The sequence below is a fragment of the Anabas testudineus genome, chromosome 15, assembly GCF_900324465.2.
Source record: "Anabas testudineus chromosome 15, fAnaTes1.2, whole genome shotgun sequence".
Taxonomy (NCBI): domain Eukaryota; kingdom Metazoa; phylum Chordata; class Actinopteri; order Anabantiformes; family Anabantidae; genus Anabas; species Anabas testudineus.
The window spans coordinates 4,078,999-4,092,393 of NC_046624.1; the positions used below are offsets into that span (position 1 = coordinate 4,078,999).

At 40.2% G+C, this 13,395-nt stretch overlaps 1 protein-coding gene across 1 annotated transcript in view; it reads left to right on the plus strand.

Annotated features, from left to right (window-relative positions):
* LOC113159810 (adhesion G protein-coupled receptor A3) overlaps window positions 1-13,395 on the plus strand; it is a 168,792-nt gene that overhangs the window by 35,516 nt on the left and 119,881 nt on the right. The window contains exons 7-10 of the mRNA XM_026356735.1: window positions 118-331; window positions 9,210-9,374; window positions 11,769-11,988; window positions 12,113-12,262. Of these exons, the coding sequence (XP_026212520.1) occupies window positions 118-331; window positions 9,210-9,374; window positions 11,769-11,988; window positions 12,113-12,262 (749 nt within the window). The remainder of the gene's footprint in view (window positions 1-117; window positions 332-9,209; window positions 9,375-11,768; window positions 11,989-12,112; window positions 12,263-13,395) is intronic.

Below are 13,395 nucleotides of genomic sequence, written 5' to 3' on the forward strand. Positions count from 1 at the left end.
CTAAGGATGGAAGAATGACCTCCCTGCTCTCGCTCTACCTTTCCACCTAAGGATGGGGGAGGAGGAGAGAAGTGTTATAAGCTGACCTTCCTCTTTTATTCTCTCCTCTTCTTCCAGATGGACCTCTGGAGATTCCCCTCTTCCAGCTCATCCCCTCGCAGAGACAAGTGGTTTTCCACGGAGACCGGCTCCCTCTGCAGTGCACCGCCTCCTACGTGGAGCCGTCAGTGGAGCTGCGATGGCGTCACAACGGCCGCGTTGTGACCACGCAGGAGGATAGGGGCGTTTACGTGGAGGAAACCCTGCTTCACGACTGCTGTCTGCTGACCAGGTACAAATGCACAGGAGAGAGCAGTGAGGCAGGGGGGAATGTGAGCTGGGAGGTGCTTATTTGTTGGCTGGCCTGCTGCACACATACATTAACAGTTGATGTGTGTTAGTCAAACCAAGAGGGTGAAGTGAAAATACACAAGCAGCTGAAGCACTGCATAAACAGCCTTGCTATGTGGCATGTGGGAACAGACACGTGTAACAGTTTTCATTCATTCATTCAGCATCAATATGTTCACAGGGGTCGCAGACACAGATACACCCCCCCCGTTTGTCTCTCAGTCACCCGTAGGCTCTGGGATTTACCTTTTGTTATTGGCGCCCTTGATAAGGATCTGAAAGGACAAGACGGAATTGGCTTGGCTGCGTGCCAACACCTCAGAGCAATCTGCGGCTCGTCTCTAGAGTCTGTCCGTCCAGTCGCTCCCTCAGTGCCGGCGGAGCGCTGGCTGATCACACACTAAGAGGAACAGATGCTGAATCATAATTGCGGTTATAAAGTAAACCGACAACGCTGGCTTTCGCACCATTTTCTTTTTTTTTTTCCTCTTCCTGTCTTTGTGCATATGTGTGTGTGTGTGTGTGTGTGTGTGTGTGTGTTTATAGTAAATGCATTTGACGTAATGCTGTGGCACCAGAACTCAGATGCAGGAGCACATTGCTGTTGATTAGTTTAACTGCTGCCTGCTCTGACTCGGCCATACTGCCATAAATATAGATGGAGTGCTGACAGAAATATGTTTCCCTGTGTCAACAGGGCCACAACGCCTCTTGTTGGTTTATTTGGCAACAAGAATGCCAGCTACTTTTCCGCTCCATTTCGGGGAAGTTATACCATTCCCCTGACTGCAAACAGCACAAATAGTCAATATTTTTTCTTTTCATTATGTACCAGCTCAGTGTTTGACATTCTCAGTGATCCCTATGGTGAATGCGCTGCCTTGAATAATTGGATTATAGGGTACAGAGAGATCTTTTAGCGATGCCTCAGTGTCGTTGTGTCTCAGTAGTTATGTTTCTTGGCACAGTTTATTTTTCTTGAGGTATTTGTCAGTAGGGGCCATTGCAATACTTTGCCACTCACTTCCCATTAACTACCATGATCAACTGTGGTGGAAGCTGAAGTACGCTACTCAAAATAAGTATGAAGTAGTTTTGAGGTACTTGTATTATTATTTTCATATTTTAAACACATTTTTATTTTAAAACTTATTTTGCAGATCCGAATTTGATGTGCGAAACACAATCATCTGTAAACAATATGATACATTTGATGATGCGTATAAAGTAAAATCATAATTAGCTCCACCTGGAGCCATGATAGTATACATAACAATATGTAAATAATATGATATGCATCTGACAGTAAACGCCATTATGCTGACTATGCTGACTATGCTGACTTTTGTTAATAATACTTGTGTAATTAAAGCAGCACTGATTAATATTTCTGCCTTTAAAATGGATCTAATTGTAATGTGGAATGAGGACTATCATTTGATTGTGCAGTTTGTTTTGGTTTTCTGGCCCACGCCCTCTCTCTCACTGCTCTAATGAGCATTGTTTCCTGTCACAACAGCTGTTTCAGTGGAAAGAAGCTCTGAAAAGCTCACTGTAAGCTACCTACTCAGGAAAAATTGTTAGCAACTAGTGGAGCATTTTCCATTAAGTTGCTATAGAACAGGCTCCCGGAGTTCTCCGACTCCCTCAGGAGTTAGAGAACTACGAAACGAAGTTAAAGGAAGTGTAAAGTTTGGACTTAACATCCATAATGTGAATGTAAAACCAACAGGACCCAAAATGATTTCTTTTTGAGACATAAATATTTTGAATTGAGAACTTTTATTTTAATATTGAATGTTATAATATGTTTTGGTTTTTTTTACTTCGTTTCATGAACATAATGCAGTAACGACATGTAGGTTTGAAGTTGCTATCTTAATACCTACAGAGAGGAGGAGATGGCTGCTGTTGTTAGGTGCCATTGTAGGAGATCTCTTTATGTAACTGACCCTCCTCAGCTCCAGTCCTATCCACACAAACTGTGCTGCTCCCATCTCTCCCCCTACACAAAAACAGTTGCTCCAGAACGTTGACTCTACTTTTCCAGCTTGGTGTCCCAATAAAACATGATGAATTTCTTGCCGCTTCTATTCTGATTAGGGCCCCCGCTCGCAATTACCCACTGCTTTCTTTTTGTATACACAAATAATGCAATTTTCTCCCCCCGAGTGGAACCCATTCTGGTCATGTTTCTCTTGGCACCTAAAATGTCTCCCTCCTGCAGAAAACCCGCCAGGAGCAGACATCATTTCCATAGCTGATGAGTGTGTAACAGAGCTCGGTCCAACAAAAACAATCTGTTGTGCCTGGGTTGAACTTCACCCTTCACCCTGTGCTCTATCTTAAATTGCAGTGTTGAGAGAGACATGTGGGGGAAATTAGATTCCTGTGACTTCACTGGTCCCATTTAAACTACTAATGTTTAACCTTTGACCCGCCAGTTGCTGTCAATTCTCAATGAGCCACAGTGGACAATATATTAATCATGACTGCTCCCGTTGATGTGGTTCACCTTGGATAAATGTCCTCTGAGCAGTCAGCCTTGCCCTGCATGCCCCATCAGAGGGGAAAGACTGAATACACAGGATTTAGTGAGAGGCTTAAAGCCCTTCTCTGGATTTGTCGCACAGTATTGCAGCGATGTGAGCATACACTCCAAAGCCTCAGTGAAGTGACCTCTTTGAAGGTGAACCCAAAATGTTTTGTGGCTATTTGCTTAGCTAAATTCTGCTTACCCTGCTTTGGGCTGTATCAGGCAAGTGGCCAGTGTACACATTGAGAGTGTGACCCAATCTGAATGAAACAGGCATAACGGTATTCATTTTTCCATTGTGTTTCTTTACATGTTTGTACTTTTATATCTTCCAGCTTCTTTCGACTTTTGCGCATAGCCCTTTATTTGCTGGCACAGGTGAGCTGATAAGCTGATGCATTTACATTGTTCACAGTGAGCAGCAGCAAAAAACAAGGCCCCATGAGGCCTCACGGTTCTGCAATGGGCCAGACTCCTGGTGAGTTATGGTGTCGGGCCAAACTCCCAGTATTAGCTGTACTAGCGGCAGTGGGACCAGCCTGTGATTCATGTTCCATTAATCAAACATTTTAGAGCCCTGTAGCTAGCTACAGCAGACACTTTGGATGTATCTTTCTTAATCCTCTCCATTTTTAATCAGGCTAATCTTGCACAAAATGAAGAACCTGTTTGGAAATATTACTGAAGGCAAAGGAAAAAGGAAAATGTCTCTCTCTCTATCTCTCTCTGCTTCCAGTCTCTGCTGGTGATCTTTATAAAGCTCTTTTTTCATACAGAACTCCCTGGTTTTGCTCACAAACATATTTTCTTTAATTTCTTTAAATTCAGTCCACATACAGTATCTTTCAAAGTTTACCAGCTTTTGTGCAACATCCACACACCCATGCGATATTACCTCTGAGTTCAATGCTGCCTGCCAGTTCCTGTCAGTAAAGACAAATGGAAACTCTTAGTTAGATTGGGTAAAGTTAAACAAGCATAAAGTGAAGTGTAAATTATTAATAGTCTACACAATATACTTTGCAGAGTAATGAACAGAATGGGTTAAGACAAAGATCTAAATTGATATGAAAGCTGTTTCAAAGCGATTTTATCAGAGTTAATTATATCACTGTTTGTGTATGTATGTGCACCTACTGATCATGTCTGTGTGCGCCTGCATATATATTTACATGCAGGATATATTACTCTGCATATTCTGTATATTCAATAAAACAGTTGAGACATTATGTTAAAAAATGCACATTTGTAATACAAAGCCGTGTGATGCTGTGACAAAACACAGATTCGCTAACTGCGATCAGTGAGCCTGCATGTAACTGTTCCAGCTTTGGGACAGTTATTGGATAGCAGGGACAGATTGAAAGCTTACGGCCTCATGAGCAGCATTATGTAAACAAATTGTTAAATATCAATGCACGAGCATAAATGTTCCTAATGAATGCACGGGGAGGCAGTCCACAATGGAGCAGTGTTACTGTGGATGTAGGTCAGTGCTTTGTGTATGGCTTATTTGTGGCCCTGCTCTGCTGCTTTTCACATGCAGGAGCAATTTCTTCATGTTACGTGAGGAGGGCCTTTTTTTTTTCTTCTACCCAGACTGCCTGCCTAATGGTTTCCCCTGCTCTCCGTGTTTTGTCTGGGTGCAGCAGATCACGGGGGACATTTGTGATCAGGCTGCAGAACAATCCAGTAGTGAAGTTTTTATGTTGTGATGCAGGCGGTGGGAGACACAGAGGGAGCAGCAGGAGTGGGGTGGCTAAGTGTGTATGTGTGTTGTGGTGGGGTGGATATTTTTTTTCTTTTCTCTGTGTATTTCCCAGCATTCACTTGGCCCTTGTTCAACAATGATGTAACTGTCCCCTCTGCAGACTGTTAGTGGTTAGAGGACAAGCACAGCAGCTCTGTCTCACACACCTGCATGCATATAATCACACACTGTGTACCCATACAAATCATCATCACTATCATCATTAGTGTGCACTATAAAAATAGTTTTCATGGCAGTATTTCAAAGGCAGGTTAAAGTGGACAATTACTCAGATATATAAGAAGATAACAAAACTGTGACTCTAAAAATAAGTTGTAACTGTGGTCACGCTGTTCCAACCACTTTTAAATTAAACATGTAATAATCCCAAAATACCAGACCTGGGAGCCTTTATTTCTGTTATTTTTAGCTTCTACAAATGTGCTACTGGAGTAGTTTGTAAAGTTATACATTTTCCACAGTCATGGATATTCATGTAATGTAAGTCTTCTAATGGCACTGGTCAGTGGCTAAATTATTGATTAGTAGGGATTTGGAAGTTGTAGTACATACAGTATATGATTAAACAGTGTTCACATAGCTTGAGCCGTGTATTGCACAGAATCTAGCAACATGACACATATCCACATACAGTGATTTTGATTCAATGTATTACGATATATTGGGATACTACAAGCAAGGTGACATATATTGCAATTTTTATAATCTCATTTTATGAAAATTGTCATAGTATAAAGAACACACCACTACATGCATTATCAGTTTAAAAAATACCTTTTAATGCAATCAGAACTACAGTATTTAGTGCTCCAGGATTTAAACATTAGATTACATAGATTTCAGATCTAAAGTATTACACACAAACAATAAGACACTCAATTTACTTTGCTTACAAATGCTAGTCAAATGAGCTTCATTCATTGGTTAGGGCGGGCCTCACTCACCAACCCTTAGGAATAATAATAATAATAATAATAATAATAATAATAATAATAATAATAATAATAATAATAATAATAATAATAATAAGGAACCATAGCAATCAAATGCAGGCAGATACATTGAAACTGTCAAAAATAATTTGTTTAATAATTTGTAAGGACTTTCAACTTGAAATGTTAAATTATAGAATAAACTGCTCAAAGCTGACTCCACTCATTAAATGATATTTTACTAAACAATATAGCTAGCTTTCCAGATAGTAATATTGTTCTTTATATCTTTTAGGGAACAGACTTTACAAATGTAAAAGAAAATACACTGTTATCTGTACTGACTAAAGAGTTGAACCATCTTAATATTACATTTAATAACATTGTTTCCTCACATTCAGTCAAATTGAGTCAGCAGGGGAGCCTTTAGTCAGATTATGTGTCGGTGATTCAGTTTTCCAGTCGGGAATCTAGCTGTTTCATGACTGGTTGCTGAGGTTCCTTCCTCACTGGATGAATAGAACAGTTTCTTATGCAAAGACATTGCTTCAGACATTAAAGATGTGAACTTGTAGGTGGTTTCAGTGCAAATTAAACCAGACAGGATTCTGTATGTGAAACATCTATAATTTCTTCTTTTCTTCAGCCAAAGCATCACATCCTGTCAAAGTCTGGCCAAATGATTTAATCTTTTTTCAAAAATGCCTTGTCTTGAATGTTCAAATCTTCAAAAGTTCTGTATTGCTAAATTAAAAAGCAAATAACAGAATCTTGGCTTCATACACAGTATTTGATAACCTGGAAAATTGGTGTTTCCTGCCAATTTCATTATCCTGTGCAAAATGTTTTATTAAAGGAGTTTAAGTGATACTGTGCTCCCCGTGTAATACTAGTCCTGTGCAAATAGTCTGATAAGCATTACTAACAGATTTGTTCTTCCACTTTACCTTCCAATATGTTATCTGTATTATCTGTTTAGATTGGGTTTTCAGACAGCATATATCCTCATTCTGGTTTCTTATATAGTAAAACTATATAACTAATAGGCTGATAGAGGGTGTTGTTTTAAAGGGTGGTGAAGAAAGAGGCTAACAGAGAGAGATGTTTGAATCATTTAGATCTACAGACATTTTGCCAGTCGTGTTACGGATTGACTCATTCCTGCAGTGAAATTCACTGAAGCATGCAAACATTCTTACCTAGGCCAAGTTTGTAGAAGTCTTTCTCAATGACAATACCTCAAAAAAGTTAAATCCAGACTATTTAATGATCACCTAGAATAGCTTTTGTAGACAACTAAAAATGTGCTAAACCCTTTTACGTATTCACACACACACGCACACAGACAAGGACATATACTCTAGCCTGAAATGTCATAATCTCAGTCAGCATTCAAATCTGATTTAGAACCTTTTAGAAAAGCAATCAGAAAACAAAAGCTTTACTGGAACACAGAGGATGAAATCAGGACTTATTTCATTCATTTTCATAACTCGCCCACAGAAAGTCGTTGGACTAAAGTCATGTATCTTTCTGGTACAGGAAATGGTTAGCAGCATCCCATAGTTTCAGTTGGCCTGCTGTCACAAAATAAACAATGGAGGAGATGAGTTCACACCAGAGCCCAATGTGCTTTCATTTGGAAATGTTAAGGTATCTTCCCGGTGGATTCAGGTCACTAGAGCAAATGTTTTCATCATAAGTGTGTATTGAAGATGAGTTAAACCTTTACAATGAGTTTACTGTTAATTCATTTTAAAAACTGCCTGATACGTAGATACATGGAAACCTTGGTGCAGTTTGTTGTGTGAAAGCAAAGCAGATCAATCACATGCAAGCTTTTATTAAGTCACTGTCTAAAGTTTCATTATTACACTGTTTAAATCTGTAAAAGCTTTTGCCTACTTTTTACAGGCATTAAGACATGTCTTGCGTTATAACCTTATGTGAATTCCCAGTAAGGGATCAAAGCCAATAAGGAGCATTTTCTGTACTGTATATGTTGATAAGATAATTTAGTAACCATAGAAACTCCAAACCAAAGAGTTTTTACTATCACATAGTCTGAACATTATTTTATCAGTTAACTGATTAATCATAATAACAGTGATATTACAGTTTCCCAGAGGCCAAAGTGATGTCTTCAAATGAAACCAAGTAGGAACAAGCTGGAACAAGAGAATGCTTATTGTTTTGGAGCAATTAATCATTTATCGAAATGATGCAGTTTAATTTTCTGCAGATCAACTGATCTATTAATCATTTCAGGTTCATTCATAGCTCAGGGTCCAGTGGTAGTCAGGACTAGTAAAGGTTAATTAATCATTTCTTCTTGAGAGGACATAAATACAGTATACACCTATACCAGGAAACGCTTCTCCCTGAGTGTCAGCTGGGACTGGCTGCACTGAAAATCAGCGACGTTGCCCTTTAAGTGCACTACTTAAGTAAATGTACTGTACTCTACTGTAGTTACTTTCCATTACTGAAGATAATTGTACTAATAGCATGCATACTGACACACACAGGGGATAGAAAGAAGAGCGAGGCGCAAGCAGGGTAAAGGCATTTAATATTTCTGAATAAATATTATAGTATTTCCCTCACATCCACGGTGCAATGCTTTCAAGGATTACAGCTTCTCCGTATCAGAGCCGCTCAGCCACTTATCATCTTTACATGAGAAGATTTCAGTTTCTTGTCCAGCCCGTCACTTCTAATTTTTTTAACGTCAACTGACACACATTTGTGTAGCATTGTTCTCTAAGTCGCATTGAAAACTTTATGCACTGCTGTATGTGTATATGATCACGTGAGTGATGAGCACACAGCTTAATTAAATCACAAAAAAGGCATTAGCTCCTTAAATACACACAAAGCAAAGTGTATATTTGACGACAACTGGATTGTATTTGGAAATTAAATAGTCTGCATTTCCCAAGGAGGTAGTATTTCCATGGTGATAATGCCCGTTGCTTAGCAATCTCCAGCAGCCTTTCTTCTCTTTTTTTTTTTTAAAGAGTAAAATCCTCAAGATTAGTCGCTTTGGCAAATGGCCTGCATTGGCTCTTTATCACTGTTTCACCACCCTTTGTTTAATCAGGCATTTTCTATTGAGATAGGAATCGCTGTGACAAAGTAGGAAAGATAAGCATGAGTAATGATCATCTTAAGTCTCAGCCAACATTTTAAGCCACTGCATAGTCATACACGCACGAGTGTCTTGTCGGTGAATTTGATTTGATGAAGCGCACACATTTTTGCCCTCCTGCTGTGATGAGGAGCTTCCACTGACTTCAGAATCCTTAAGATGTTGCCCCAACGTTAACCTCACTGCTGTATGACCAACTTTAATCCTTAACCTAATCCAAAAATGATTCTTAAAGTCAGGTCCTAACACAAACTAATCCTAAAAGTACATTTTACTGTAGACCCAATATCAGCCCAATCCAGCACCTTGCTCAAACCTTTACAAGACATTTGAAGTTCAGAGGAAGAAGTTTGCCAACACAGACTCTGCACAGACATTAAAGCTGAATACACGTGCTCATTGTTTTACGCCTCTGGTCTCCTCCTCCAGCGAAGTCATCCTCTCAAACATCGACGTGGGCATCGCTGGCATCTGGGAGTGCCTGGTAACCAGTTCCCGTGGCAACACTTCTCAGCAAATGGAGATAGTTGTTCTGGAGACATCGACAGTGTACTGCCCTGCTGATAGAGTCACCAACAACAAAGGGGACTTCAGGTGAGTCATCTGCCACTGCCACGTACTACCAACCAACGCTTTCAGCTCTAGCATGTAGGTTCATTTGTGAACTTGTAATGAATGTGTCTTATTTCAATTTGAGAACTATGATTATTATCTTTCATGTTATGAGTTAAACGACAGTGACACCATTCCCCAAAGCTTATTGCCTCCATTAGCATTAGTACAGATACGAGAAACAGAAACAATGGCTCAGTTCAGGGGCTGCATCCTTTGAATTGCTTCACAGTGCCACAAACACAGCTGTCCCATTTTGAATCCTCCTTCAAATGCAATCAGGAAATGTGGTCTCCTTCCTTGAGCAACAGAAGATCCACTGGGTTGATCCACCTGACAAAGCTTATTTCTTCAACAGTAAGGATTTTTCTTAAATTAGGTAGAAAGTAATATTAAATAAGTAAACCTTGAATGTTGAAGGTACTCATCTTTTATAGGGCAGTAATCACCGGTTTTTAAAGCTGATAGCAGGAGGTCTCTAGCAAAGAAGGACAATAATTAAACTATATTATTTAATTCACCGTAAATATTTCCAATTAGAGCGACTAGTGTATTAAATAAACACCATAATTTACTCACTGTCTTCTCTATTATCTCCTCATGAACTATTTGGTTGAGATTCTTAAGTCTGGCTTTTGTTTTTACTCCATCTGACAGAAATGTTGCACACCTGGTCTGGTTTGCACCCTCCTCATTAACCAGACTTGAGTATGCACAGTAGAGTCCGTACATTTCATGTACTTTAATAATAACTGGATATGTGATGTGAAAACGCCCACAAACATTATAGTTCGAGCTCTCAGCTTTATAACAAGAATATTTAAACAGAGAGGACTTCATCCTGTGACTGGGGTTTGGTATAAGAAGAACAAGACTTTCCATCACTCTTTACCACCATGAAATCTTGTGGTTGTATATCCACTCACATCCTCTACCAGCCTTTTCCTGTGGGTGTGCTGATGTTGTGTAGGCTCCCATGTAACTGCCGTACTTTAATGCAGCAAGCGCAGAGGCTTTGTTTTTGAGTATTGGAGTAATGGGCTGGAAAATGAGGCCCCCTTTTTTGTTTGGGGAAAAATTAACACCATTTATTACTAAGTGGCTGCTGCTGCTGGTGGTGCTACTATAGTGTGTACGGAAAGATAGAGGCAGAGAGAATGGGCTGTGGAGCAGTGAGGTAGTCGGTCTCTACCCTGAAAGCAGATTACCAACCTCCTGAGTGCCACGCTCTTTTATTTTCATTTAGGTGAAGTCAAAAATGTGGCCATGTTAAGCACTACTTCAGCTGCTTTCCTGCAGTGGGATTTTAACGTTGCCTTAGGTAGAAAACCCGAACATATGAGACACGTTTCTCCTCTGATTTCAGACAAAAAGATCTATATTCTTGGGTACAAACGATTCTTTGCTAAACCTGCAGAAGCACAGAAAACAAAACCTGGAGTTTTTCTATTACTGGGGAAATGGAGGCTAATGTAGTGAACTCTGAATGTTTGGCTGACTTTTTGCACTCAAATGAGCTTTATTTTATTGAAATACTAATAGACATTACCCAGAAAAAGAAAAATGTTCCATTTCCCATAAAATCACCCTGGCCCCTATCATAGGTTGGTCAGTAGTGCAGTTCTGGGACTTGGCACTTGATGACATTATTGAGAAGGTCTTATTTCCTGCTTCAGAGGAGACTGCACTGAACTTTACATGACCATACCAACAACACTTGTAATTACTCTTTTAGGCTGAATTTCCCCTTCAGGAGGAACAGGCAGGAACAAGTTTCCGCTTCAAATATACATCCTTCTCTAACATTTTCCAGCCTCCATCTGTGGTGCACATTAAATGCTTGATTTAGTATTGTTCGTTCATAAAGCCGTGGAACTTGCCAGAAACAGATTAAAAAACAAATAGACTACATTGGAACACCAGATGACGTACCTTTTGCTTTTTCGGCTTCAGTTGTGAGTCTGAACATTCGTCAGTCATTAGAAAAGGTCATCCAGAGCCCCAGAAGACGTCATGCTGTATTCACCGTCTACATCTTACATTCTTAGTGACTGATTCTATGGTAAACATTTTAATGTGTAGAATTACTCGTCTGTACCTGAAGTGCATTTTGTCATTAAAAAGTGGAAAGACAATTAACGTTGATTGATAAAGTTAGTATATAAAGTTAATCCATCAGCAACCCAACACATTGTTTCACAAACAACTATCAGAATCTGGCAGTCATCTGCAAAAATAATTAGAGGTAGTTGTAAATCAAATATGCAAATTAATAATTTCCCAAGTACAGGGAGTATGAAATTGCCATCTGGTGCAGTGAGTGTGAATCCCTAAGCTCACGTCATTCCTGATGGTTTGGAGTATCTTGTATGGCAGGTGGCCAAAGACTCTAGCTGGCATCCTGGCCTTCCTGCCCTGTGCTCCTTCCACCTTCGGCTCTGCCCCCCACCCCTCTGGCAGCGTTCCTCACCCCTCCAGGCAGAGGGAGAAGAAGGCGTGGCGCCGCTGTGACCGGACTGGACGCTGGGCTGAAGACGACTACACTCAGTGCCCTTATGCCAGTGAACTAACCCGCGTGCTGCATGAGCTCACCCAGGTAGGAAAACACGCTGAACTCTCTTTTCATGTTATGTTCTTGGTGCATTGTGATGCTGGATTGTGTGATCGTCCTCTCTGAACACTGTTGGTATGTTTCCTTTTTTGTATCCTTTCCTTTTTAGATAACTCTTAATACATCCAATGCGCAGCCTTTAGGCCAGCAGCTCGTGGCCTTCACCAGCAGGGCAGCCCACTTCACTGACATCATGGACGTCATCTTTGTCACTCATCTGGTGGAGCGGCTGACGAGGCTAGTGGAGAAATGCCGAGATGTAAGAATGAACACAGTGAAACACGACACAGCCAGTATATATCATAAGATCAAAGATTAAATTCCAGGCGTGACAGAATAAGAAGTTTCCTCTGAATCACAAGTTCGTAATGTCTGGATGTGGGACAGCCTCCGACATTCTGCGTGGGCTGCAACTTGACTCTGATTTTTAGGATATGTTAAATTTGTGGTAAAATATTCTAGAGTAGCTATTAGAAGTTGCTGTTTGCATTGTGCTTATGAGGAAAACGTCATGACTTTGAGTCATTGACTCTGAAGCTCCAGTATAACTTATTTGTAGACATTTATTGTGTTGGACATCATAGATAACTACATTTGGAAAGTGTACATAACGCTGAATCTTAAAGTGTAACATTTTAATACCTCTGCCTTAACTACATTGACTCCAGCAAGGCTTGCAGTAATTCTTTACTCCAGTTTCAAACTACTAAGATAAAATTTAAGCGTTGGTTGTTGAATAGTTGATTGGTTTAAGGTTTGAGGTTAACTGGGAAAACACATGTAACTAGATGTAAAAGAGCTCTGACTGAGCAAACAGAAATGCACTTTTTAGTGGATTTGCAGCAGAGCCTGCCTATAAAGACACAGCAACACGTTGTCATTCAGGCTTCAGTCCTTCAGTCGATTTCAGACAGCTTAACTTTTCACCTCATATGCCTTCCTCCTGCCCGTGGCGGTGTTGGACTTGAATGACAATTATGGTTATGAAGATGCATCTCTTTTTTGGGGGGCAAACTGTGTTTCTACCTTAAGTGAACTGCTGTCTGTGGCCAGGGGCAATCAGAGGGCTTTACGTCACGCTGAAGGTCAGGCTGTGCGAGGGGAAAGGTGTTGAGCTTAGTTGGTGAAAAGAATCAAAATTAGCTCTCACTTGTCCAATTATTCAACACGGGTCACACAGGAGGAGATATTATGAGATACTTAAAGTTTTATCATTCCTAAGACAATGCAGTGGAGACCATCCCCATTCATCCAATAAAGAACAGTCAAATGTAGCAACAATGAGAAGTACTGTAAGTAAATAGTGAACTGCCATCCCCAGAAAGCGATTATGCCCCATTGGAGCTGCTAATCTAAATTAAATCTCCCTATAGTGAATGAAGCCACCATTGC